Source organism: Watersipora subatra, chromosome 1 (genome assembly GCF_963576615.1).
Source record: "Watersipora subatra chromosome 1, tzWatSuba1.1, whole genome shotgun sequence".
Classification (NCBI taxonomy): Eukaryota; Metazoa; Bryozoa; class Gymnolaemata; order Cheilostomatida; family Watersiporidae; genus Watersipora; species Watersipora subatra.
Genome location: NC_088708.1, coordinates 14,171,957 through 14,198,172, shown reverse-complemented (window position 1 = coordinate 14,198,172; position 26,216 = coordinate 14,171,957). Strand labels below are relative to the sequence as shown.

Here is a 26,216-nt window from a genome sequence, read left to right as displayed (position 1 = left end):
ACCGACAGAATAAACAGCGATCTATCAACTTTCTCAAGCTAACACTAGGATGTTTAAAGTCACATATAGCTGAGACTTTATTGGCTAGCTCCTTCACTAGCTTTCAGAATAGTAGCTAGAGACTGCAGAGCAAAAACCGACAAAAAAATGTCTAGCAAACTCTCTACTTCATTAAGAAATTTTATGAAGTTGTCCTAACTTTATTTTTGCACAAGATTCAGAAAATGTTTGCATGTAAGTATGTGTGCAATTGCTCCATCTTTATTATATCTGATTTAATTTTTGTAAGCATTTTATCGTATTGACAAATGAAGCTAAACAAAGCCAACCAGAGCTGAGGTAAATGAACCTGTCGAGGAGCTATTATAATATACACATATATTTAATACATAGGGCATTGGCATGGTGAGCCATTAAGTTGTTGCCTTCAGTAAATGTCTTTGTATTACTACTAGTAATTCAAATGCAACTAGCACAAATCCTTCCAACAGCTATCCTTAATACCTAAATATACTAGTCACAACCGTCTCCAACGGGAAGAGGCTTTGGTGTTTCTGTATTGTAAGCAACCAATGGTAATATGAGGAAAGATTTGCCTCTTTACATTTACAGCTCTAGATTATTGATTAAGTTTCTGTAACTTCAGCTTCAACTTCAGGTGATTGTGACTACAACACTGAAATACTCTCATGATGACAGCCCTACATCTGAGCAAGTACAGTGATGGGGGCTTTAGTCCTGCATGACATGGTCATTCATCATCAGTAAACCTTTATCATGAGGAGCAGCATTGAGCTATTTGTGGTATCATCACATCAGCATCAAAGGGACACAGCAGAGCAGTCTGTTAGAACAAGCTAGCCTCGGCCCTAGCCTTGGTTCCAGCCTCGGTCCTAGCCTCATCTCTAGCCTCGGTTCCAGCCTTGGCCCTAGCCTCATCTCTAAACGATCGGTTCCAGCCTCAGCCCTAGCCTCAGCCCTAGCCTCGGCCCTAGCCTCTGCCTTAGCCTCCGAGCTAGCCTCGGCCATAGACTTGGCCCCAGCCTTCGCTTCAGCCTCCACCCTAAACTCAGCCCCTGCGTTGACCTCAGCTTTGGCCCCAGCCTCGGCAATAGATGCGGTCCCAGCCTTGATCCCAGTCTTGGTCTCAGCTTCAACCCTAGCCTCGGCTTTAGCCTTAGCCTTTGTCTTAGGTGGCACCAAATTGGTTCAGCCATTCAACGATAAATGAATGATAATTCAATGATAATTTTTTGCAGTGAAGTAATGACAGCTCTCAAGTTCTTTTATGTCAAGAGAACCACAAACAGCAGCAGCCCGCTTTGTGCCTTCCTTGACACAAGCTGAGACAAATGAGTAGTGCACTTAGCGGCAACTTAACAGTTGCAACGTGAACCATGTTAATCACAGAGTTCAATCAAATGACTTTTCATTCTAATACGGTCATTGGAATAACCAATTTGATTACTTACTTTTCAAAAATGTAGCAATCCTATAAACTTCAATAAAAATAATTTGGTGTAACAAGTGTGTGAATAAAATAATTCTGTGTTTAGTAGTAAGCTTTACTGGTTGTAAGTAAAACTGGTAAGTTTTAAGTTACTGGTTTTTGGTGGCAAGTCATCATATTGATAAACTAACCAGGACTCATTTTGGTGCAACCTGCTTTTTAAAGTGTGTTCTTTTATCTGAGCAAAGCAATTTTTTGTAATCCGAGGTATGACATTGAGAATCCTTAAAAGGTATTGCAAAATCTAAATGAGACGCCTTTAAGAAATGTGGAGTCCAGGCAGAGAGAATATATATTACGCATAATATCCCATAAGGATGTGCTGGCAGGTTAAGGATATACTAAAGGAAACAATCCTTGGGAATTGTCTCCTTTGGTATAAACCTCACCTGCCGGCACATCCTTATGACAATCCTTGAGGATTGTGGTGTGCAGGCGGATAGAGCATATGCAAAAGCAGACAACTCTTGAAGGTTTTTACTTACAAGTAGGTTAGAAAGTTACAGCGCACATCTGCCAGCATGATACAGAGTTCGCTGCCAGATATGTATCATTGAGACTGCAAAATTGACACCGATCGGTACATCTTTTGATGGCATAGGAAGAATGCCTTGCAGAGTTGTCCACCCTTTCATAGTGAAGAGAAAACAACAGATTATAAGTAGTCGTAATATCAATACTGAAAAAGCCAAAAAGATCCCTCACTATGGTATTTTAATAGATAAAAACTTTAACATATACATAAAATCCCAGTTTAACTTAAACTCTTTGCTTCTGCTTGTAAATGCAATTGAGTTGATGTGGCCCCAAGTAGGAGGAAATTAGAAAGAAGGACCATTTCAAATACACTTGCGAGAGAGGGAGGGAGAGACAAAGAGAGCAAGTGGTCACCCTACTAGTGTGCAAAGGATAGAGAGAAAACGTCAAGACAAAATTGGAGTATTACATACAATACTTTAAGCAAGATAACATATCAAGCAAGATTTGTATTATTTTGAACATCTAGCGATCAGACTACACCATTCACAGAAGCTAAATAGCACATCAGTCAAGTTACACATCGGCTAAGTTACACATTGATTCTAGTTTTGAGATTTCACATACTTTGAATGCTGCCAGTTAGCAACAAAAGGTGCTTTGTTGCTTTAGGTGATGATTTTGATGGGTAATGAGGTTGATGAGGCATCTAACATGGTTGTATTATACCTCTTTATACATGCTATCTTACTCTAAAACTGTTATGTGCAACTCATGCAACACATAGACAAAAAGAAGATAACTTCAAATGCAGAAGTGATAGGCATTATTTAATAGATTAATAATAGGCCATACGTATATCATCACCTAACAAAAGTCACCCAGTGATGCTGCTAGTTACATACATAAAATAATGTAATGAGATGATAATATAATGTCATTTTTAATAAACTAATGATTTTAAATAAAACGGCAGCATATAACATTTGACGCTATTTATTATACTCTTGTTGCACTCAACAAACGGCAAAACGAAATTAATTAAACAGATATAGCAACTTATATATTGTGTGAGTTGTAACGCCGCACTCAGAATGCGTTTTTATTTACAACAGAATAGTAAAATATCGCAATTTAATAAAATGTACCATTAGCTTCTTTCAGAATCTAGAAGCTACCAAAGAATACAGAGAGTTTCTGGTATAGCAATAGAATTACATGTATCTATATTAATAAAACTCTGTTTTAATAAAACCCTGTGCGTGCGTGCGCGCGCGTGTGTGTGTAAGTCTGCAAAACTATCCATTTCCACTTTTTTTGCCCAATTTCAGCCAAACTTCCAACTCAAATGCTTCATGCCTTTCGCCAGGCTGCTAAAATATTTGATCTCCAAAAGCAGGCAATTATATATATAATTATGCCAAATAGTGGAGTTGATAGGAGCATCTGCTGGTTCTATCCTGACTTACTGTTCACTTTTTGGTGATCCCATGACAAGACCCTTGCTTATATCCATTATCGTCTGCAACTTCCATGGTCAGCACAAAAAACTAACTTCATGCCAGCTCGTACGCCACCAGTCAAACAAGGTCTGAGCTGCCCGTAGCTGAACCAGGGTGATAGGTGACAAATAGGCTACTGGCTCAAAATGGATGGAATGAACTCGGAATAGTAACACCAACCTCATGCAGGGCTACTTTATGAGTGAACTTCAGAGGTATGAATGGCTACATGGGTAGAATGTGACAACTTTGTATATGGTTGTCTGCTTTGTACCATAAATTGTTATTTCATAATACAATTAATCCTCAAACCTTATAAATAATTTGAAGATAAGTTTGTATTTAGCTTTCAGAGTGTTTAACCTACAGCCTAATGAGAAGATAGGATACTGCATCTTTGAAATCTGATAGTGACTGAAAAAAAGCACAAATTGTTTTTTTAAATAATTATAGATTAGTTCAAAGATTAGTTGCTCCAATTTGCTCTGTATTTCATATTATCTTTCAAATAATTATTCATTTCAGTAATATGTTTACTTGTATACATATAAATATACACTACTAAATCCCACCTCGTCATTGTGCGTGCGTGTGTGTGCGTGCGCGCGTGCGTGCATGTGCGTGCACGCGTGTGTGTGCGCGCGCGTGTGTGCATGCATGTGCATGTTAACATGTGAACTGATAGTGCGCATGTCTGATAGTTCATGTAAACACGAAGAATTGCAAAAAAATTTTGGTGAGATTTTATCCGAATATCGCACATATACGCTCCGTGCCTTCTGTCAGCTCTCTAAAGATAATCGGTTTCCAAACCTTTTGGTTCCTGAGAATCAGCCTCTTAAACCCCCATTTATGGCTGATTGAAAATATAAGAAATTCGGCACATCACTAGACTTAATGCTATTGTTATACATTTGGTGAATTATAAGATCACAGCTTTCCCTGTCTAAAGAAATCGATCTCATAATCCTAATAGCTAGAGGATAATAGAATTAGCTAATCTGAAGCTATAGGGCTATAGCTAGACTAAGTGGTTTCAGCAATATAGAGTTAGATCAGCTGTGAAACAAGGTACGGACAACTCTTGTTTGTTCGGACTAATACAGACTTGGCCATGTTTGGACATTGAAAAAGTCTGGATATCGAAAATTGTGTAAAAGATAGTACTGTACAATAAACAGCCTATACTGTCTCACATTCATACTCCTAGAATACAGTATAGCCCAATGTGCATATACAGTATACGTGAGAGAGCAACAAACGGTTACACATGCAATAGGGTATTAATAATAATAATAATGATAATAATATTGATATTGTTCTGAGTGATACCAATAGTAATTGGTGCACTCGGAACAATATCAATGAGGCATATAGCATACCTGGTTGAGGTAGGAGTAAACATGTCTTTTTAGACTATACAGAAGACAGCCAATTTAGGAACAGCTCACATTTTGAGGAAGGACCTCTCTTAGTGGAATTGAGGAAGATGTTGGATCCTTTGGCCTTTTGTTAAGACCCGGACTCAACATGGACTACAACCAGTCACCTACCACCACACGACTGTGAAGAAAAGCTCTAACAACAATAATAATAATAGTAATAATAATAACAATAATAATCGTAATAATAATTCTGCACGGTACGACCACCATGCAGAAGCTGTATTGGAGAACGAGAAAGTGAAGCTGCTATGGGACTTCAATGTGCAGACAGACAAGGTTATTGAAGCTAGAAGACTAGACCTGAGACTAAAAAATAAAGAAACCAAACAGTGTCAGGTCATAGACATAGCAATACCTGGAGACACAAGGGTAGTACAGAAGGAAGATGAGAAGATTGGTAAATACAAAGAGCTTGGGTTCGAGATAAATAGACTGTGGAAGGTGAAGACCGGCATGATACCAATAGTAATTGGTGCACTCGGAACAATATCAATGAGGCATATAGCATACTTGGCAGAGGTGGGAGTGAATATGTCTTTTGAGACTATACAGAAGACGGCCATCTTAGGAACAGCTCACATTTTGAGGAAGGTCCTCTCTTAGTGGAGTTGAGGAAGATGTTGGATCCTTTGGCCTTTTGTTAAGACCCGGACTCAACATGGACAACAACTAGTCACCTACCACCACACGACTGTGAAGAAAAACTTTTACAATCATAATATTAATAATAATAGTAATAATAGTTATCATAATAGTAATAATAATAACAATATTAATAATATTAATAATAATAGTTATAATAATAATGGCTAAAGGCTTATTTGATTATATTTGTCTATTGTAATACGTAGATTAATTTCACTCAATACACTTTTTTCAAACACTACTTGAATAGTTCATAGAGCTTTGCTATATTTATTTATTTTAGTTATTTGTTTTCTAGAATAGGAGAGGCCTGCAGGAAGTACTGCAGTGCATAACCATATACATGTCTAAATTATTTGTTTATTATACAAGCAGTTATCTAATAAGGAACTTTTGTGCAATACTGAGGTGAGAAACCCAAGGTAAAAAAACCCACAGCATGTTTCTATCGTGAGAGCCATTGACCTTTGACCCCTATTGGTCAAAGTTGTCATTCTTAGAACAGACACACCACATCAGACAATCACATGCATCCCAGACCTTGCCGAACAATTCACATTCAGGGGAAGTGATGTCTAAAGAAGCAGGGGTTAAATGTTAACTGTTAACTGTATTGTTAATGGTGGTTCCTTTTACTGCCTTGTTTGCCTTGTTTCGTGGATAGTATCATAAATTATACTGCTAGCTGTCTTATATTTTCAAAAACTAGTCTCTGTCGAATCAAACCAGTTTCAGCATATTGATTGTACCTTCATCAAACTGTACAACAACAGATTTCATTTCTAATTTGCTAAGTACGAACTTGTTTCCACATGATAACGACAACGCTGTTACAGTATGAGATATTAATAACTTGCTTGAATGTTACAGCCTTCGGTTATAACATTCCTGCTGTCAAGTGTTTCCCATATTAATATGTGTACATGCCTTTGAAGAGATCAAGTCTTACTAAAATCATTGTACATGTTAAAGCATGGTTGCAATTGCTCCTTTTAAAACAAATCACCAGGGGAATAGGTATTACATGTAGTTACTTTAGGACCACAGGCTGTCTTTTTCCTTCAATCTGTGTCAAGGACATGAGATGGCTTTTTTCCTATGTCTTTAGAAGTTTACTATAAAATGGCTTTGTTGAAAGCAATAACTTTCAAATGGGATTTCATGTGTATGATTTAAGCTGGTGCCATAACCTTAGCCAATTGTCTAGCATTCAATGAAGGAAAAGAAACAGGTGTTATATTATAGGTAGTGGAACAGCGCGGAACATATTCATAAAATAGCCTGTGGTTAAAGTATCACTCATTTACAGTTCATCATCTAAATCTTCTTCATCAGATTCATCATCACTATCATAGTCATCATCATCATCATCAACGTCTTCTACAGTGTAGCTCTTTCCGTGACCATCCTTCCAATTTCCAGGGTCGAGAAGGGCATCATTTCCCCCGCCACAACTGTTCAGCTTCCTGTCTCTCTCAGTCATACAGAACAAGTCAAAAAGCCGCTTTTCCTTGCCTTTGCTTTTTACTATCATCTCGTAGATGTCGTACTCATCAAACTCTCCCATCAACTCTCCACATCTCTGAGCGAGTCTGTCAATAAACAACAATAAACAACAATAAACGTATTCGTTGATGGAGGCTTCATAAAATAATTTAGTCCCATCTTGTGACTTGAGAATAACATGTGATAGGAGAAATGATATAGCCAAGCCAGTCTTAATGAGCCAGCCCGCTGAGAAGAACACTCGTAGCTCAACTAGGACTACAAAGTACATTAAAATAGGGATTTGAGCTTGTCATGGAGTTGTCTATCTTGTTCTTAGAAATGAGCCAAGGTAGGAATTGTGCTTCCATGCTAGCTTTGACTGCTGCATTATTGAAGCAAGACAAAGATATATCATAATAATGCAGCAATCAAATAATGCCGCAGGTACATTATATACTCGGCATATATTATATATTATTTTGGGCCAGCTTAATAATCGTTACGCGTAATGGTCAACAGTGCTAGTTATTAACCCCAAGCAAGAGCTTTAAGCCTGCGTATTGTAATGAATGTAATGACTATTTATTCAAAGTATATCATGTTCCGTGTAGCTCCATGGTAAAGCTTACCACCTCTACATCTTGGGGTCCCGGGATCAAACTCAGTGCCATGCAGATTTATCATTGCTATAACTGGACATACGGTTTAACAAAAAGACAAACACTGAGATTTATATATGTGTCACATATATAGATATAAAAGACAAAAAGATTTACACGCATATGCGTGCATGCGTACATACATACATGTATGTATATTCACATTTATATATATATTTATATATAGCCTAGATATACACGTGTTTATATATAAACAATCATTCGAAAAAAGTAGATCTCTATCATAATTTAGCCTGATAATTTCTGTATCCAATCACAAACAACAACCACATTGTGTTAGGGACTTTAAAAAAGTGACAATAATGATGCATGATGTAAAATGTATGTTATGTAATACATTATAGAGCACATCGTACAATACTAATTGGAAGCAAATGCATTACTATACGTATAAGTGATCAAAAACCCTTGATTCATCTATTTGCTATAAGATTAACTTTAGTATCTCACCTTGAGGGCCAACGACCTCCACCCATAATCATTCCAGCAGATCCATCTGCTTTGAGGCCAGGTCCCGAAAGTTTTGTTGCACCATTGACATTCTTTACTCCGTACCTTTGACACATGGTAAGACAATTTCTCAGTCTAATACTTTTTTGTTTTACCATTGGTTTATTTGTTTAGGTCTATGTGCAACTCCATAAGCTTTTATATAGATAACTTTATGGATATCACTATAGACAACTCTATGAACATTACTATAGACAACTCTATAAACATTACTAAAGGCAACTCTGTGAACATTACTATAGCCAATTTTATGGATAGTACCATAATAGACAACACAATGAATATAATTAAACAAAACAACTCTGTGAATATTAAAATAGACAACTCATTGAATATTACTATTATAGACAACTCTATAAATATTACTATAGACAGCTCTATGAATTTTACTAAAAACAACTCTATGAATATTACTATAAACAACTCTATGAATATTACTATAGACAACTCTATGAATATGACTATAGCCTACTTAAGACTATTGCTATAGATATTTTGTTCTGCAATGCTATAAATTTGGTAAGCTTTTGAGTTTTTAGAGAGTATTCAATGAAGATGTATATCTCAACGTATTCAACAGACATCAATTGACAAGCTGCATTTTAAATAAAGTTGAAGTTTTTGAAACAAAGTGAGCTAAACAGAGGCACAATAACACACACCCATTAAATACATCAGTCAGGCAAATTTGTTCCACAGCTGCAATGACATCTGACTCGGGCTTCATCTTGTTTTGAGGATATTTGGTTTTATGGAAGTTCCACAACTTTGAAGTGATCTAAAATAGTAAAAAACTGATACAGACACTTGAAATCTTTGAAAAATTTTCTCATACAAATTACAAATATAGCTTGTTTGTTGTACAGACTAAGGTACGCATGGAAAAGTACATATATTGATCCCAATAAATAGAATATGACACGTCTACTCAGTGTGCAAACAGCAAGCAACAGTTCTCTTACAAAATTGAATTGTTTTAGATAGTACTTTTTTGTGCCATCATAAAATGAGAGGAGAATGGTATACAAAATTACTTTGGAAATAGTATAAATATGAAATAATAATATAACAATAAAAATACAACAGAAAAATTAGAAATTGTTTTATTAACTAATATTTACCGTATAAGTGATTGCTTTGCATCCTTCACAGGTAAGTGTTGAGGGAACATGGGCAGACCACTGAGACTCATCATCCAGAACTGGCGCCTTGAAACTCATTTTTTGAGCCCCACCACGGTTTGCCTTAGCTTGAAAAAGGGGGAGAAAGGCAAATGCTGTTACAGGCAGTATCCATGTCATGGATTTAAATCCAAACATTTTCACTTGCCGATTTAAACTTTTCAATTCTAAGAATGTCTTCGAGTCCAGCGTTACGCTGTGCACACTGTCAATAAGCCATTATTGTTTAGATAAGTTCATACATACTGAAACATTCACCAGGTTTTTAACCAATTATGTGCTTTTAGGCTGTAATCAACCAATCACATGAGCGTGTGCTAGTATGACGGCTTTGGAGGGAAAATAAACAGGCGTGTTTGTAGAAAGCTCATATACTAAATTTCATTAGCTACTCACCTAGAGCCCAATCAACAAGACAGAAAGAAAGCATATGCATATGCTTAACGCTGGCTGCCACTGCAGGAGTCGTCGGCAAGCTTACAATAGCAGAAGGTCTGGAGTGAATAAAGGATGAGTAAGGGAGAGAGGGTCAGCGTTGAATTAGTTGGAGGGCCTCCATGGGGATTCAGATTGGGTGGAGGAGCTGACTTTGGATGTGCTCTCGAGATTGCCAAGGTAAGTTTATTTATTTGCCCCACGAAAGTAAGGACCCAAAGCTGATTATTATGATGGTTTATCCATGGTGAAACATCAACATAAATAACAGGCAATATCTTTTTTGCATTATAGAATAGAAAAATGTGAAATTCAGTTGGTTTCATATCAATGAAGCTCACACAAAGTCTTGTAACTTTTATGCAGATTTTAAAAATGTTTTTCGTAACTTAGTAAACTAATGCTCAATCTATAAAATAGCTGACATTGATTTTGTCATTTGGGAAACAGCTATTCCGTTTGGGCTAAAAACCTATGCAGATGTGAGAAACAGCAATTGGATAGTGAGGCCATGGCCATTTAGAAAAGGAGACGAATCCAATGACAGCTGAGGCAGCGCTTGTTAACTTTGTGACAATAAGGCACATAATGAACATATTTTTTTATAATTTACTTTGATTGCAAATAACAACCTGTTGACAATCAAAAATGTCTATCATCTGTGTTAGAACATGTGTAGGTATGAGCGTATCTGGCCATTTAATAAGGTCATAAGTAGGAATGCCACTTACAGCATCTGGGTTTAAAAAACCCAAATGCCTTTTATGAGTCAGCCTAGCCATTGCGAGAAAGAAACCTTTGGTTAGTGTAGCACAATCTAGTCTCACCTTGGCTTGTTTGGGCTCTACGTTTGCATTAGTATAAGTTTATTTGAGTTTGAAAGTAACCCAATCACTAGCCGGCCAAGATTGACTGCTATATACAGTTATACGTGATGCTGGTAGCTGGAGATCTGTTATACAATAAGTGCTTAAGGCTCTTAATACGCAAATAGAAGTCAAGAGGCCAGTCGACTTCTCTGACCTCGGATATGAAATGAATATGACCATGTCTACAGCGATCGGACCGGTATATCATAACTCATATCATAACTCGGACCGGTGTACTCATAACTGTACAAATTTATTTTTAATAGGATAGTGTTTGTCTTAGTGGCAAATTCCAGAGGCTTCGTATACCGCGGTGTGTCATCTTTAAGCGATACCTTCAGTACTGTGAGGAAACATTTGATCTCAAAATGGCCCGTTAAAATGGTTTCTAGATTGCTGTTACATCACTGCTGCGCTGCCGCAAGAGCTAGAAAGGAATTCAAATAGCGTATGTAACTTTCTAAGAATAGGATTGCCCGAATAACCTCTAACGAGAAATCCTCTCATGTATTGTTGAGCTTGCCAGCTGTCTCATTAGAGCCATCGTAAATGTGTCCAAAGCTAGGCGTGTGCATGTAGCAAAATCCTAGATAAAAGCCAGCCAAATAGTCGCTAAAATACTTTATTATCTTTTTAAGAGCAAATGTAAGTTTTGCCAAAAACAATTTCAACAGCCACATGAACAGCTGCTCAAAAACTATAGGAGCTCAAGATCTCAGAATATGATCGGGCCATCAACACACACTCAGCATAATAGACTATATAGTTTATAGGATCTCAGGCTATAATAATACCTACTGCTCAACCGAAGGTGAATAAATTTATAGTTTACGATCAGCTGTCATTCAGGTGAACAGCCCTTGGAGCGTCTATCTCACCGTCTGAATGTATAATTGGTCCAGTTCACTGCCCGTCTCGCTAAGGCAAGGCAGACATGTATACATGTATATAGGATAAGAACACTTGCGAGTTTACATTGGTAGTTGGTAGTTGGAAGCTAAGCACACCTGAAACTGTCCTAGTTAAGTCAAAGAGTCAGTTTAGAATTTCTCGCAAAGTCACACAAAAAAAACTTAAGGTCTTGGTATATGCATTATATATAATTAAAATTTTAAGGCGTGTTTTATAGATATGAAAACCCTTCAACATTATATAACAAGCTAAGTAGATGCAAGCTGGTCATTGCATGATATATAATACATTATCCTATGATGATATCCCATTGTCAGTTGCCGAAATACAAACACCTCCTCCTTTACCATCATGCCACTAGTGGACTGTTACAAGAATTTGTAAATGCAAAGGCTGCTTAGTATGACCTTGGCTGAAGGTCTGATATGTGTACAAGACAAAGTTATCATTGAAACTTTCCTTAGATTCAGTTCTAACCCCTATAACTGGCTCTTCCCACACCTTTATTTGACGAGCAATGACTCGGGGCTATATCAGATGGTAGTCACTATAACATGTTTAAAATGTGACCAGCTATCAGTATTTTAAAATACATTGTACTACATATATCACCGGCGATCTCTCGCTGAAGGCTGTAATGTTTGTCGCAAATATAACTTGTGTCCGTGTGATTGGTCAACTGGGTGGCTGTCACCCTAGTTTAGCTTCAGCTTTAACATGAATGCATAAACTTGTCTACTAAATAGTTAGATTTTTCTACATTCAACTAAATGAATGAAAAGACCATACCACAGCGAGCATCCTTAACAGGAGCATTTAATATTGCCTTATGCTATACCATGGGCTGGCCAAAGGTTTATGATTCATTATGTAGAAAGATGTTATTTTGCTGTAGTGATGATCACTCTTTGAACCTCTATCCTAAATTATGTAATAGAATGATAAAAAATAGTCTAGGATGAGCAGAAGAGAGTTGTGTTGAGATTGCCTCAACATTATTACCTTTATAAATGTTGAAAAAGCATTCAGCTTTGTTACTACTACTACTACTACTACTAACACTACTACTACTACTACTACTACTACTACTACTACTACTACTACTACTACTACTACTGCTACTACTACTACTGCTACTACTACTACTACTACTACTACTACTACTACTACTATTACTACTACTGCTACTACTACTACTACTACTACTACTACTACTACTACTACTACTACTATTACTACTACTACTACTACTGCTACTACTACTACTGCTACTACTACTACTACTACTACTACTATTACTACTACTGCTACTACTGCTACTACTACTACTAATACTACTATGCATGTAAAAAGACACATGATAGTAGTGTTTGAAAGACTTCATGAATACCTCTCACTGTAAGGTTTTAGTACAATAGCTCTTAAAAATTGGAAATAACCTTTGTACTTAGTAATCTTTGGCAATACCAAAATATTGTAGGCTAAAATTTATAATACCGTACAGTTCAAATACGCAATTGAATTGTTAAGACTGACATCTATAGCTGTAATTTATCTTAGGTGCTGAGTGTTAAACCCTGATACTGCCCTGTTCGGGCTCTCCATGTATGATCTACATGTATATGGTATGTAATATATATATGAACATAATAAGGTATCATTACTGCAGCTGTGTATGATCTACATGTATATGGTATGTAATATATATGAACATAATAAGGTATAACTACTGCAGCTGCGTATGATCTACATGTATATGGTATGTAATATACTTGTATATGAACATAATAAGGTATAACTACTGCAGCTGCGTATGATCTACATGTATATGGTATGAAATGTATATGAACATAATAAGGTATAACTACTGCAGCTGCGTATGATCTACATGTATATGGTATGTAATATATATGAACATAATAAGTATAACTACTGCAGCTGCGTATGATCTACATGTATATGGTATGTAATATATATGAACATAATAAGTATAACTACTGCAGCTGCGTATGATCTACATGTATATGGTATGTAATACATATGAACATAATAAGGTATAATTACTGCAGCTGCGTAAGAATAGCAAAGCTGCAAAGGTTGGACTGACGGAAGGAGATGTTGTGACTGTTATTGATCACCAGCGAGTCGACAGCAAAAGCCATGGTGATGCCATGAAAATAATCGAGCTGGCCGGACCTACTTTGCGCCTCGAGATTATCAAGTAAGTGAGTTGACTAGCGGGTAGGAGTTAGCTAGTTGTCAGTTACCACTGAATCAGAACAGATCAGAGATATATAATGAGCTGAGATGAGAAAGTTACAAAGAGATAGCCAGATTAGAGAACAAATACTCAGCTACGCAAGACATCCACTTCCAACTAGAAGCCGAGCTAGGCCTAACCTCATTACATGCCTTAATTGCATCCTGAATATAAATATATAGGCTTTTGATGATAGTATTTTGTTCATTCACTTCAAGCAACTATTATACAGTTGTTGAAACATAAAAATATGCAATTGAGATGGTTGGTTGTTAGTTTGCTGCCTTCTGGTGGCCATATGTATAGTCCATTATAGAACTTTCATATATATCTTATAGAGTGCTTCTGCTAGCGCTCCTGCTAATCTGGTCAGCTTGCTATACAGCAAACAGGTGCTAGATATGTTGTATGAGTGATCCTAGCTATGTTGTTAGTTCATTTGCTATATATAAAATGACAAGTAAAACAGAGAATGCGGTTTTTAAAATACAGTCTGTAATTCAATAGCAGAGAGATGCTTTACGCCTCTGTGTTGTATGGGAAACTGTGGTCTCTATTTGAGAAAGATTATCCTTTTATGATAAATTATGATGACCCTGCTTTATTTTATGGTGAAAGCTGACAAGATATAATAGAAGCTGATGCCTTGAATTCAGTTCCATACAAAATATTGACTGTGCGTGGAACCTCTCTATATCCACTGTTCCACACCTTTACTATGTTTCTCTGGCGATTTGAACAGAGGTGTAGGACCATCGGCTGAGCTAGCAAATTCTTCCATGACGAGTGATAGTTTTACAACTAGCCAATCAGAAGGCAAGGAAAGTCTGCACCAAACTCGTTCCTCCGAACTGAAGGTGCAGGAATCTAATATTGGACTCTCTAGCACACCCTCTCCACCCAGAAGGAGTAGCACTCCCCAAACACTCACCATTATCCCTTCCTCTCACAACCAGAAGGAGGTATCAGCAAATCTTTCCTTACCTCCACTAATGGTATTTGATGTATAAGTTATAATGAGGCTGCACACATTCGAATAACAAGTTAAAGTCGTGGCTACACGGCAATTGAGCAGAAGCTTTCCAATTTCAAGTTGTAAAGAGTGTTGACATCAATCAGAACTGACCCCAGAAAGTTGACATTATTTCAGCTGTTTCCTGTTTTATGCTTGTACCAGTCCTTTTATTCTGATTTGGTTGGCCCTTTGTTCAAAAATAAAGCAAATAGTGCATTCACCTAGGATAGGTTGTTCAAAATGGGTTTTGGTTCTGTCTGGCCTAACCAAAATTATCCTGACTGAAGCTCCTCAGTTGCAACTTTCAAGGCTTCCACTCCTTTGCATGCTTTTTCCTACTGAAACTGCCGATGTCAGAAGCTTAAGGTCGATTGTCATGTGGCCACAACTTGACTTATGAAGTTTTTAGACAGTTTATCTACTGACCTCAAAGTGACTAGTGCGCGAATGCTGCCGGCCTCTTATCTGGCTCAACTGGCTTTTAACTCAAGACTGTCTAGCTGCCAGCAGGACTGCTAGGCTGCCAGTGATATGAGAACTGCCAGCAAAAACCAGCTTGCTTGTTTTAATTAGTAAATATAATGATAAATATAAAGTAATCAACTGTCTTAATAGTCAGAGGAGAGGGTTTTAAAAAAATTCTTTATATTGCGCAAAAAACTACGGATAATATGTACAGATAAATATATCAGTTTATTGTATACTAGCATTATGGGATATGTATACCTGTATATATACAGTGTGTATATATATAATGTGTATATACTATATATATAATATAAAAAAGATTGCATCATGATCTCTCACGCAATCATGATCTTCAAGCTAACTAGCAGAAGCTTGAAACGTGCTATTTTAATCGATCAGCATTAAAGATTTGCAGGTGTAATAAGTATGATATGCACAATTTTTTCACAAAAGTGCTGGTTGACCTGCATAGTGTAATGGATAGTATGACTGACTGTAGAGCTGAATGTATTGAGTTCAATTCCAATGTAGTGCGAAGTTTTTGTTCCTGTAACTTGATCAGTATAACTGGACACACAAATGACAATGACTTTTTGATTATCCAGGCAATGCCGGCATTGGAAAATTTATTTTTAATTGGCTAAGTTTACTTTAATGCCTGGTGTTGTCCGAATAATAAAAAGTCTTTCCACGGAATATTTATTTTTATTTGACATATACAACATTTACCGTCATAACTTTTAAATTTTATATCACGAGAAAAATGTTTTGTGCAGTTCAAATAAATTAAGAGAAAAACTAAAACAACTGTAAAGGTGTTTAGATGTGAAATAATTAGCAAGTAATGACTAAATAAAGTATGTTTTATTACAATGGTTACAATGAAAAGTGATTTGATACTGATCCAAGTAATAGGAATTGAGATAACGAAATAAAAATCATGAATATGTAGAATTAATAATAACAATGAGTGCATAGAAGTGGGTGTATAAAAAAGGTTACTGTTTCTGCTGTACATCAAAATTTTGAATACGATTCTGGTACCTTTCAATACAGGTACAAACGTAAAAATGAGATATAGAAATTAAATACTGTACATCAGTGAAGCGCATGAGGGTACTTTGTCTGCCCGAACAGAAAGAGAATGTAGAGGCAATTACGACTTGAAAATGTCTATGTGAACAGTTTTTAGTTTTCCAATTTCTAGTGATTGCCCTTTTAAAGTAGCAGAAATTGAAGATTAAAATTGTGTTGTTATATTTGCATTGTAATAGAAAATTTGAAATTTAAATGGCACATTTGAAAATTACAAGTTAAAAAAATAGATAACAGATTTTGAATTGGTTTTTAAAAAATTAAAAGAAACAACAAACGAAAAAGGTAATATTAATTAATAATAAAAGTGCATATCCATTTAGCTTGTAACCTGCAATGCGCGATAAGGATACCGTAGATAACATAGCTGTAATGATAAGAACAGCTTATTCTTGTGGTTAGGTGTGTGTGTTTGCAAACCTACAATTGCAATCCATTGCGAGTTCAATTCCAGTGCTGTGTGAATTTTTCATTGCTAGACTTTAATCGCTTTAACTGGACACATGGTTGAACAAAAAGACAAACTTCAAGATTTATATATAGATATATGTATATTCATATATGTAGAGTATGTCAATAAGGGTATAAACACATTTTTCTTAAAATTTTGATTCTTAGAGAAAAATGATTAGCATTTATAACCTCACTTGCTTAGCAACTCTTGCTTATTTCTGGCTAATTCTGGCTGCGTTGCTCCGTGTTCAAGCTTTCATTGTAAAACCCCAGAATGCTTTGTCTGCACCTTTAGGAAGAGCCAAAGATGGCTGATACGAAGCCTGCTGCTCAAGAACCTTGGACTGTCGATGTCACGTCTTATGAGTTTGCTAAGACTCCCGATGGCAAATCTCAAACCCTACATCCGATAGCTAGGAAGCAGCCACCACCTACTTCTCCCAAACCAAAATTTAAAGCAAATACTTTACCTAGAAAGTCAGCGAGTAAAAAAAGTAGTTGTCCTGTGCTGCCTAGCTGGGAAACCCCGCCTACCAACCCTAACCTCCAGCATGTGCAGAACCTTGCAGAAACCGACCACCCTGACACAACTATTGGTAGTCAGTCTAAAGCGGCTCCGATATTCAAAGTAGCAAAAGTAGACGCAAAGTTGCAGAAGTGGCAGCCAACCTCTATGAAAAACATTGCTTATGATGATCCACGCCACAAGTTCAATGATTCTGGTAAACTATTCTGACAGGACTACTTATATAATGAGCTACTGGGTCTGACCTTTTAGCTATTTATTTGCCTCCCCTAGTTTATCCGACAGGCACTTGTTAATAACTTGTGCTTTCTGAGAAGAGTGCTCCTTCCACCTAATACATGTATGCCAGGTGCTGTGGCCCTTCCTTCTGTACATGAAGATGGAGAGCTTTCTACAGTAGCCCTTCCTTCTGTACATGAAAATGGAGAGCTTGCCATTGTGGCCCTTCCTTCTGTACATAAAGATTGAGAGCTTGCTACAGTAGCCCTTCCTTCTGTACATGAAGATGGAGAGCTTGCTACGGTAGCCCTTTCTTCTGTACATGAAGACGGAGAGCTTGCTACAGTGGCTCTTCCTTCTGTACATGAAGATGGAGAGCTTGCTACAGTAGCCCTTCCTTCTGTACATGAAGATGGAGAGCTTGCTACAGTGGCCCTTCTTTCTGTACATGAAGATGGAGAGCTTGCTACAGTGTCATTTGTGTAAATGAAAGCTTCCTAGAGTTCAACAAAAGCTTCTTTAAAATTGGCTAAGTCTGTGCGTCTGCCAAAGTTTTTTTTCAATCGTTCATAAGCCTGGTAGAGGTGCTTATTTTCCAACTTGCGTATACCTAAATATAATGGCTGAAGTAAATAATATTTTGGTCATGTTGCTCACACATCTAATTACAGAATTATTGACATTTTGGGCTGAGCCTCAAAAAGTTCTTATTAGAAGATTTGATTTCTTATCAGCAACTCAACAGGCTGAAGGCGACTTTTGGTAACCAGTCAGAAGTGAAAAGCATTTTTAGCAGCAGTTAAGCCCTATGTCCGCTTTGCCAGCCACTTGAAGATAGTTTGCCAAAAGCTGTGACATTAAACTCATGGTTTGTTAGTACCATTCATATATTCCTTGTCTACAGCTGTGCTCTACTTGCTTCTTAGATAAATTTATTTGTGCAGAAATGACAGCAACAGAGCAGAAACCACCAGCCACCATGTCACGGTCATTTGAACAGCCCAACCATGTAATAAACCATTCGCCAGCCTTCTCAACTGTTCCGGAACCACCCCCACCTCCTGCTCTATCCCCCAGGAGACCTGCTAACCATATCCCTGGCATGGTGAACCCGCTCATATGTGATGACAGTCAGGGAGATTTTGGAACAAACAACCTCGTGAGACCAGACAGTAAGTCATCAACTTCTGGTGCCATCAAAGCAACCGCCCACTACCTCTTTGAGGTCTGACAAAGTCTTTCATTCGCTGCCTGCTGCCTTTTCAACTAAATGCTTCAGCAAACACCTTTTCAGTTAGATACGCATTTGTTAGAATGGTAGTTGCTGGTTGAGAAAATTGATCCAGACTCTTGTTGACCTTGTTCTAGGCTGAACTTTGGACTTTTTCACAAATATTAATCTTTAACCTTTTTTAAACACTAATAAATTTGGTTTTGAAAATTGGTTTTCAATTCTTTGCATAAAGTGCCTTTGTATAATTTTTTAATATAAACAATTTTGTTAGCTTCATTTTCCAAAATAAGCTCTTACACCCACCAAAATTATACATTGCAATAGTTCTGGAGTTTCTCACTCATGGCATGCCAATTCTCACTCATATTTACAAGTAGCCGACTAAACCTATTTAGACAGTGAGCATATCTCTGACAACTGTCTTGTTGATCGATGAAATATGGCTATTTTAGCTGACGGAGAAAGAGCTAAGTCTAGTAAGTGTGCGCTATCCCACTGGCAGCGTGTGCATAGTTTTCGACTTTGCCTGCTGTTATTGCAATATGATTATTCTAGCTTTGCTTAGGCAAGCGCAAACACCTCTTTCATTAGGCTATCCCCAGCTTCCTATTCCTAGTCTACCCTGCAAAGCAGTAGCACCCATCTAAATACACTGCTATTATATAATTTACAATCCGCAGATCTGCAGCTAATGAGTGCCAAGTAGTGAGGCAGCAGTTTGGTGGCAACTGACTGTTGGAGGCGGGTCTATATATTGCATGTTTCACCTTTACGGCAGCGTTAATAGAAGCATAAGTCAACTACTAACATTTCCTAGCAGCTAGCTACAATAATGATTCTAGTCAGCATGCCATTATGTAATAAGAATTGAAGTATTGGAGTCTTGATAGGAATGCTGTATAATTTGTTAATCATATTCACTTACCACATTCTAAAATGTTTGTAGAAAAGATTTATTCAGATTCTGCATTTTATGATTCGCCAATGACGGTTTACCCGACCATACAAGAACAAGTTGCTTTAGCAAAAGAAATATCCAATTTCTTGGAATCGAACCAGAATAAGAGGTCGAGAGGTGGGCGCATGTTTACAAAAAGGAAGCAGAGGGCTGAGGAATGGTCAATGAATAGCCAAGGTCAGCGCAGAAACATACAGCAGGTCACTCCGCATGATTCACTGGACTCGGGCATACCAAAGTTTTCAATGCACAGGAAGGAGTTTGGATATAACCAGGTGAGGCACCACCCTGATCCAATTAAATCCAAGATTGACGCGGCTGAGCTTGAGGTGATCCAACACAACCAGAACTCTCTGTGTAAGCATGACACGCTTCCTCCTAATATCGCTTTCGATGTCAATGAGGCATTGGCTACTTCTCATGGCAAGGCGGGTCAATTCTTTGAGAGAAGAAGGCAGCGAGCAGAGAAATACATTGTTGATGAAAACAATAGAAAGAATTGGCAGCCTCAGGCCTCTTCTAATACCCTTTCGACAAAACCATCACTGTCCTCGGTGACACGACCTTACAAGTCGCCATGGGAGGCAGCTGCTGAAGGTAAACTAGAATCTGCATTTGAAGATATGCCACATAACCCGGCGTACCAGAAGCCTACATTACATAGCCCAGCTATTCAGAGACCAGCAGAGTCCAGTTCAGCCTATCAGAAGCCGGTTTTTTCAACACAGCAATATCAGCCACTAAATGTTATAACGAATCATGCAGACACATCCAGTCCAGGAACTAATGTCAAGTATAAAACATTCAAACCAGTAAATCCGGTTATTAAATCCACCCCTAGCGAAAGAGGGGTGCCGAGCACCTGCACACCACCCAAACAGAAAACTCGCCTTGAATTGATGCTTGAAGGTTCCACATCAACAACTTCTGCTACTTGCATAAACAACAGTAACAACATGAGTAACAGTCCAAGAGGTAAGAAACCCTTCATATGCGTGTACAGCAGTCAAACTAGGAGTTCCAATTTTGGATGTTACCTTTTTCTAAATTGATCAATAGATAACTCGGTTAACTACCACAGTTAATTATTGGGTAGTCATACATATGGTTGTTGTAGTTCAGTCTTGTCATGATATGTTGGAGACAAAGCTCTAATCGGGTATTGACAGGGTGTTGACAGAAAGTTGGAACTGCGTTGACAGGGTGCTGACTGAATGTTGATAGGGCATTGACAGAGCGTTGACATAACATTGATAGGGCGTTGACAGGGTGCTGGCAAAGCATTGACAGAGCATTGACAAGGTGGTGACAAAGCATTGACAGGCAGGGAGTTGGTAAGAAATTGGTAGATCATTGACAGAGTGTTGACAGGGCATTGACAGATCGTTGTCTAAAAATTGACAGAGCATCAACAGAGTGTTGACAGAGGTTTGGCAGAGCATTATCAAGACAAGATGTTGACAGGGTGTTGACAGGGTATTACTAGATTGTTGACAAAAATGAAAGATGACAGCTAGTAATACTTTGTAGCTCAATAGCAATCAAACCTCCATCTTTTGTAAAGGCAAAGATTGTAAGGAATTTACTACTGCTTGTATTTCAGATGCAGTAAAAGGAGGCCGAACAGAGATTTCAGTGGCAAGCAATCTCTTGCACAACCAACCAACAGCATATTCTTCTGTGTCTGCGTCTTCTCTAGCCCAGCCACCGTCATTCACTATAAATCTCAAGCGGCCAAAGGACTACCTGCAAAGTTCCAAGACTATGAGCAGACATCAAAGCTCTGCCCTATCCGCATTTTAATCCAAAAGAAAACAAGCGAGAGGGAGATAAGACTTTATTGCAGAGGCCATAATTTACATGTACCTCTGGTTTCAAATCTTCTAACCGTTTCCAAAGCTCAACAAAAGCTGTTGATCACAGAAACATTGTTTGCTTCCTGTTGGCTCCGCACCTAGTTTAACTGTGGTTGGAATGTATGCGCCCCCATCCCCATAGCATCTTAGCAGAGCTTATACTTACATGTATTATCTTCTACAAGCTACTTTGAATAGTTTTACTCGATACTTCATAGTGCACGCGTTTTCCTGTTCTAAAAATAGCTCTCCTGTGATAGCAACATACTAAAGTGTGTCTGTTAATATATTTATTATTTAATTATGGCAGTGTAAATGCACCCCTAGCATACTAGTCGTGGGAAACCTTGGGCAGGTTTAATTTCTGGTAAAATTGCTTGCATCAGTTCTCGGGTGTCTTTTGGATAAAATTTTATTTTGTTTATACAAAATTCTGTGAATAAATAGCTTTCAAAAAACTATTGAATACTTTGTCCAAGCATTGCGGCATCAAGCAGCTCTTATAGAATTGCGCCAATTTCCTAAGTAAACAGTTGGTACGAATACATAGACAGATGCATCTACAAGATAAAGGAATTTAGTTTGATCTAACTTCCGGATAGACAAACAGACTCCCTTAATAAAAGGGTGAAGCTAGAATAGAAGAGAAAATAGAGTCGAATTGGAGTTGAATAAACAATAGAATGGAAAGTAGTTATGATGGACAGAAACATAAAAAGGCAAAAAAATGTAAAGATAAAAAGGAATAGAAAGACAAGTAATAGAACAAAATAAAGAGTGATAGAATAAGGAAAAGAGTGATAGAACAAGGTAGAGATTGATAGAACAAGGTAGAGATTGATAGAACAAGATAGAGAGTTGCAGAACAAGGTAAGGAGGGATAGAACAAGGTAGACAATGATGGAACGAAATAAAGAGTGTACAAACAGGATAGAGAGTTGTGGAACAAGGTAAAGAGTAATAAAACAAAGTAAAGAGTGTTAGAACAAGGTAGAGTGATAGAACAAGGTAATGAGTGACAGAACAAGGTAGGGACTGATAAAACCAGGTAAAGAGTGTTAGAATGTGGTAGAGCGACAGAACAAGGTAAAGAGTGACAGTTCAAGGTGGGGGCTGATAAAGCAAGGTAAAGAGTGACAGAACAGGGTAAGTAGCAGTAGAAAAGGCAAAAAATTATAAAACAAGGTAGAAAATGATGGAATAAATTAAAGAGTGATATAACAAAGTAAAAAGTGACAGAACAAGGTAAAGAGTGACAGAACAAGGTAACGAGTAATAGAGACCAAGGATGGTAAAACTTATAAAGTTAAAGCAATGCAAAAAATAAATGTATAATTGAGTAAACATTGTATTATAGTATATTGTAGACGTGACTGAATCACATTACAATGCTAACGAATCTTATGAGTTAGCATTGTTATGAGAGAGTTATGAGTTAGCACAATGAGTGCATAGTAAAATAATGACAGCCGATAGTAAGTGGAAAAGAAAAACACATGCACTTGCTAAATAGAAGTAAGCTTATGGCAACTCACATAAACTGATCACAATAATCATAAAATGAACCTAAAATAGAAAGTGTATAATTATATACATGCATATGTTGGGCTAATGTTCTGACAGTCTTTTGTGGAAGACTCATGTTATTCCACATGGGCTGGTCAAGGTGATGCCATCTGCCAACTAACCTAATAATGTAGGATAATAGGATAATTTCAAGTTTACAGATCTACTAGTATATATGAACCACGATTCTACTGCTCTCTAGCTGTTAGGCTCCTCCTTTGCTTGTATGCACAACATTTTATTTCTTTATGAGTTGTTTTAAATGTTGTTATGCCAATTTTAGTTATTTTTAATTTGCGCAGAGTGTCATCAAGTTGGTAGACTTGCTAAAGTTATTGTGGTATCAACTAGGCAGAAAAATCTAAAAAAATTGCTACTCAATCATAAATAGTCCTTGTAGAAGAAGAGTGCAACAATACCTAGTATGTAGTTAATAGTGTTGTTGGGTTTTAGTACATGCCCAAACATACATGTATGTTTGGAAACATATTGTAGAAATTTAGATATTTAAAAAATTTGGTCATTCAGAAATTTTAGACTTGAATGTACATTCTATGCTTGTATACAATAAATTGATTGTAACTACTTAATGGCAACAAAACTTGGTTAAAAGTAATTGCTCACTCGTCGAGCCAAGGGACAATTTTTAGCAGTATCTTGTGTTAGTTGTCCGTATTTAGGAAAGTTTGAATGAGAGCTAGAGTGGTAGAGTTTGAGTGGTAGAGTTTGAGTGAGGGAGTTTGAGTGGGGGAGTTTGAGTGGGGGAGTTTGAGTGAGGGAGTTTGAGTGATGGAGTTTGAGTGGAGGGGTTTGAGTGACGGAGTTGGAGTGGGAGAGTTTGAGTGGGGGAGCTCGAGTGGGGGAGTTTGAGTGGGAGAGTTTGAGTGGGGGAGTTTGAGTGAGGGAGTTTGAGTGGGAGAGTTTGAGTGGGGGAGTTTGAGTGGGAGAGTTTGAGTGGGAGAGTTTGAGTGGGAGAGTTTGAGTGGGAGAGTTTGAGTGGGAGAGTTTGAGTGGGAGAGTTTGAGTGAGGGAGTTTGAGTGGGAGAGTTTGAGTGGGGGAGTTTGAGTGGTAGAGTTTGAGTGAGAGAGTTTGAGTTGTGGAGTTTGAGTGGGGGAGTTTGAGTGGGGGAGTTTGAGTGAGGGAGTTTGAGTGATGGAGTTTGAGTGGAGGGGTTTGAGTGAGGGAGTTTGAGTGAGGGAGTTTGAGTGGGAGAGTTTGAGTGGGAGAGTTTGAGTGAGGGAGTTTGAGTGGGAGAGTTTGAGTGGGGGAGTTTGAGTGGTAGAGTTTGAGTGAGGGAGTTTGAGTTGTGGAGTTTGAGTGGGGGAGTTTGAGTGGGGGAGTTTGAGTGAGGGAGTTTGAGTGATAGAGTTTGAGTGGAGGGGTTTGAGTGACGGAGTTGGAGTGGGAGAGTTTGAGTGGGGGAGCTCGAGTGGGAGAGTTTGAGTGGGAGAGTTTGAGTGGGGGAGTTTGAGTGAGGGAGTTTGAGTGGGAGAGTTTGAGTGGGGGAGTTTGAGTGGGAGAGTTTGAGTGGGAGAGTTTGAGTGGGGGAGTTTGAGTGGGAGAGTTTGAGTGGGAGAGTTAGAGTAGGGGAGTTAGAGTGGGGGAGTTTAAGTGGGAGAGTTAGAGTGGGGGAGTTTGAGTGAGGGAGTTTGAGTGGGAGAGTTTGAGTGGGGAGTTTGAGTGAGGGAGTTTGAGTGGGAGAGTTTGAGTGGTAGAGTTTGAGTGAGGGAGTTTGAGTTGTGGAGTTTGAGTGGGGGAGTTTGAGTGGGGGAGTTTGAGTGAGGGAGTTTGAGTGATGGAGTTTGAGTGGAGGGGTTTGAGTGAGGGAGTTTGAGTGAGGGAGTTTGAGTGGGAGAGTTTGAGTGGGAGAGTTTGAGTGAGGGAGTTTGAGTGGGAGAGTTTGAGTGGGGGAGTTTGAGTGGTAGAGTTTGAGTGAGGGAGTTTGAGTTGTGGAGTTTGAGTGGGGGAGTTTGAGTGGGGGAGTTTGAGTGAGGGAGTTTGAGTGATGGAGTTTGAGTGAGGGAGTTTGAGTGACGGAGTTGGAGTGGGAGAGTTTGAGTGGGGGAGCTCGAGTGGGGGAGTTTGAGTGGGAGAGTTTGAGTGGGGGAGTTTGAGTGAGGGAGTTTGAGTGGGAGAGTTTGAGTGGGGGAGTTTGAGTGGGAGAGTTTGAGTGGGAGAGTTTGAGTGGGGGAGTTTGAGTGGGAGAGTTTGAGTGGGAGAGTTAGAGTAGGGGAGTTAGAGTGGGGGAGTTTAAGTGGGAGAGTTAGAGTGGGGGAGTTTGAGTGAGGGAGTTTGAGTGGGAGAGTTTGAGTGGGGAGTTTGAGTGAGGGAGTTTGAGTGGGAGAGTTTGAGTGGGGGAGTTTGAGTGAGGGAGTTTGAGTGGGAGAGTTTGAGTGGGGGAGTTTGAGTGGGGGAGTTTAAGTGAGAGAGTTAGAGTGGGGGAGTTTGAGTGGGGGAGTTTGAGTGAGGGAGTTAGAGTGAGGGAGTTTGAGTGGGGGAGTTTGAGTGGGGGAGTTTGAGTCAGGGAGTTTGAGTGGTAGAGTTTGAGTAAGGGAGTTTGAGTGGTAGAGTTTGAGTGAGGGAGTTTGAGTGGGAGAGTTTGAGTGGGGGAGTTTGAGTGAGGGAGTTTGAGTGGGAGAGTTTGAGTGGGGGAGTTTGAGTGAGGGAGTTTGAGTGGGAGAGTTTGAGTGGGAGAGTTTGAGTGGGAGAGTTTGAGTGGGGGAGTTTGAGTGGGAGAGTTTGAGTGAGGGAGTTTGAGTTGTGGAGTTTGAGTGAGGGAGTTTGAGTCAGGGAGTTGTTTTCACCTACATGCAGATAGTCAATGTAACTTTTGTACTAAAAAATTAGATAGCTGACTGTAAAATGCTCTGAGAGTTTATGTGTACGCATGAAAAAGCAATATACTCATCAT

At 38.4% G+C, this 26,216-nt stretch overlaps 2 protein-coding genes across 3 annotated transcripts; one reads left to right on the top strand and one right to left on the bottom strand.

Annotated features, from left to right (window-relative positions):
* Positions 1-6,805: 6,805 nt before the first annotated feature.
* LOC137385371 (marginal zone B- and B1-cell-specific protein-like) lies at positions 6,806-9,614 on the bottom strand. Its single transcript, XM_068071821.1, has 4 exons — positions 9,379-9,614; positions 8,920-9,035; positions 8,198-8,302; positions 6,806-7,171 (listed from the first exon to the last, which is right to left on the bottom strand). Exons 1-4 carry the CDS (start codon positions 9,574-9,576, stop codon positions 6,883-6,885), a joined length of 708 nt encoding a protein of 235 aa, XP_067927922.1. The 5' UTR covers positions 9,577-9,614; the 3' UTR covers positions 6,806-6,882.
* Positions 9,615-9,859: 245 nt separating this feature from the next.
* LOC137402411 (synaptopodin-2-like) lies at positions 9,860-22,163 on the top strand. 2 transcript variants are annotated; one of them, XM_068088913.1, is made up of 8 exons: positions 9,860-10,053; positions 13,724-13,875; positions 14,657-14,876; positions 17,241-17,667; positions 18,635-18,862; positions 19,377-19,400; positions 19,871-20,857; positions 21,486-22,163. In XM_068088913.1, exons 1-8 carry the CDS (start codon positions 9,949-9,951, stop codon positions 21,683-21,685), a joined length of 2,343 nt encoding a protein of 780 aa, XP_067945014.1. In that variant the 5' UTR covers positions 9,860-9,948; the 3' UTR covers positions 21,686-22,163. The 2 variants fall into 2 exon arrangements, with proteins under 2 accessions (XP_067945014.1, XP_067945021.1); XM_068088920.1 differs by lacking the exon at positions 19,377-19,400.
* The last annotated feature ends 4,053 nt before the right edge of the window (positions 22,164-26,216 follow it).

Bases quoted from the DNA above. Each gene is read 5' to 3' on its own strand.
- LOC137385371 (XM_068071821.1), bottom strand. From the start codon at position 9,576: ATGTTTGGATTTAAATCCATGACATGGATACTGCCTGTAACAGCATTT. The intron at 9,036-9,378 runs GTAAATATTAGT...TTACTATTTTAG, and splicing joins GCAAAGCAATCACTTATACG to ATCACTTCAAAGTTGTGGAA. The intron at 8,303-8,919 runs GTGTGTGTTATT...CATGTGTCAAAG, and splicing joins CTGACTGATGTATTTAATGG to GTACGGAGTAAAGAATGTCA.
- LOC137402411 (XM_068088913.1), top strand. From the start codon at position 9,949: ATGAGTAAGGGAGAGAGGGTCAGCGTTGAATTAGTTGGAGGGCCTCCA. The intron at 14,877-17,240 runs GTATCAGCAAAT...CTGCACCTTTAG, and splicing joins CCTCTCACAACCAGAAGGAG to GAAGAGCCAAAGATGGCTGA. The intron at 20,858-21,485 runs GTAAGAAACCCT...CTTGTATTTCAG, and splicing joins CATGAGTAACAGTCCAAGAG to ATGCAGTAAAAGGAGGCCGA.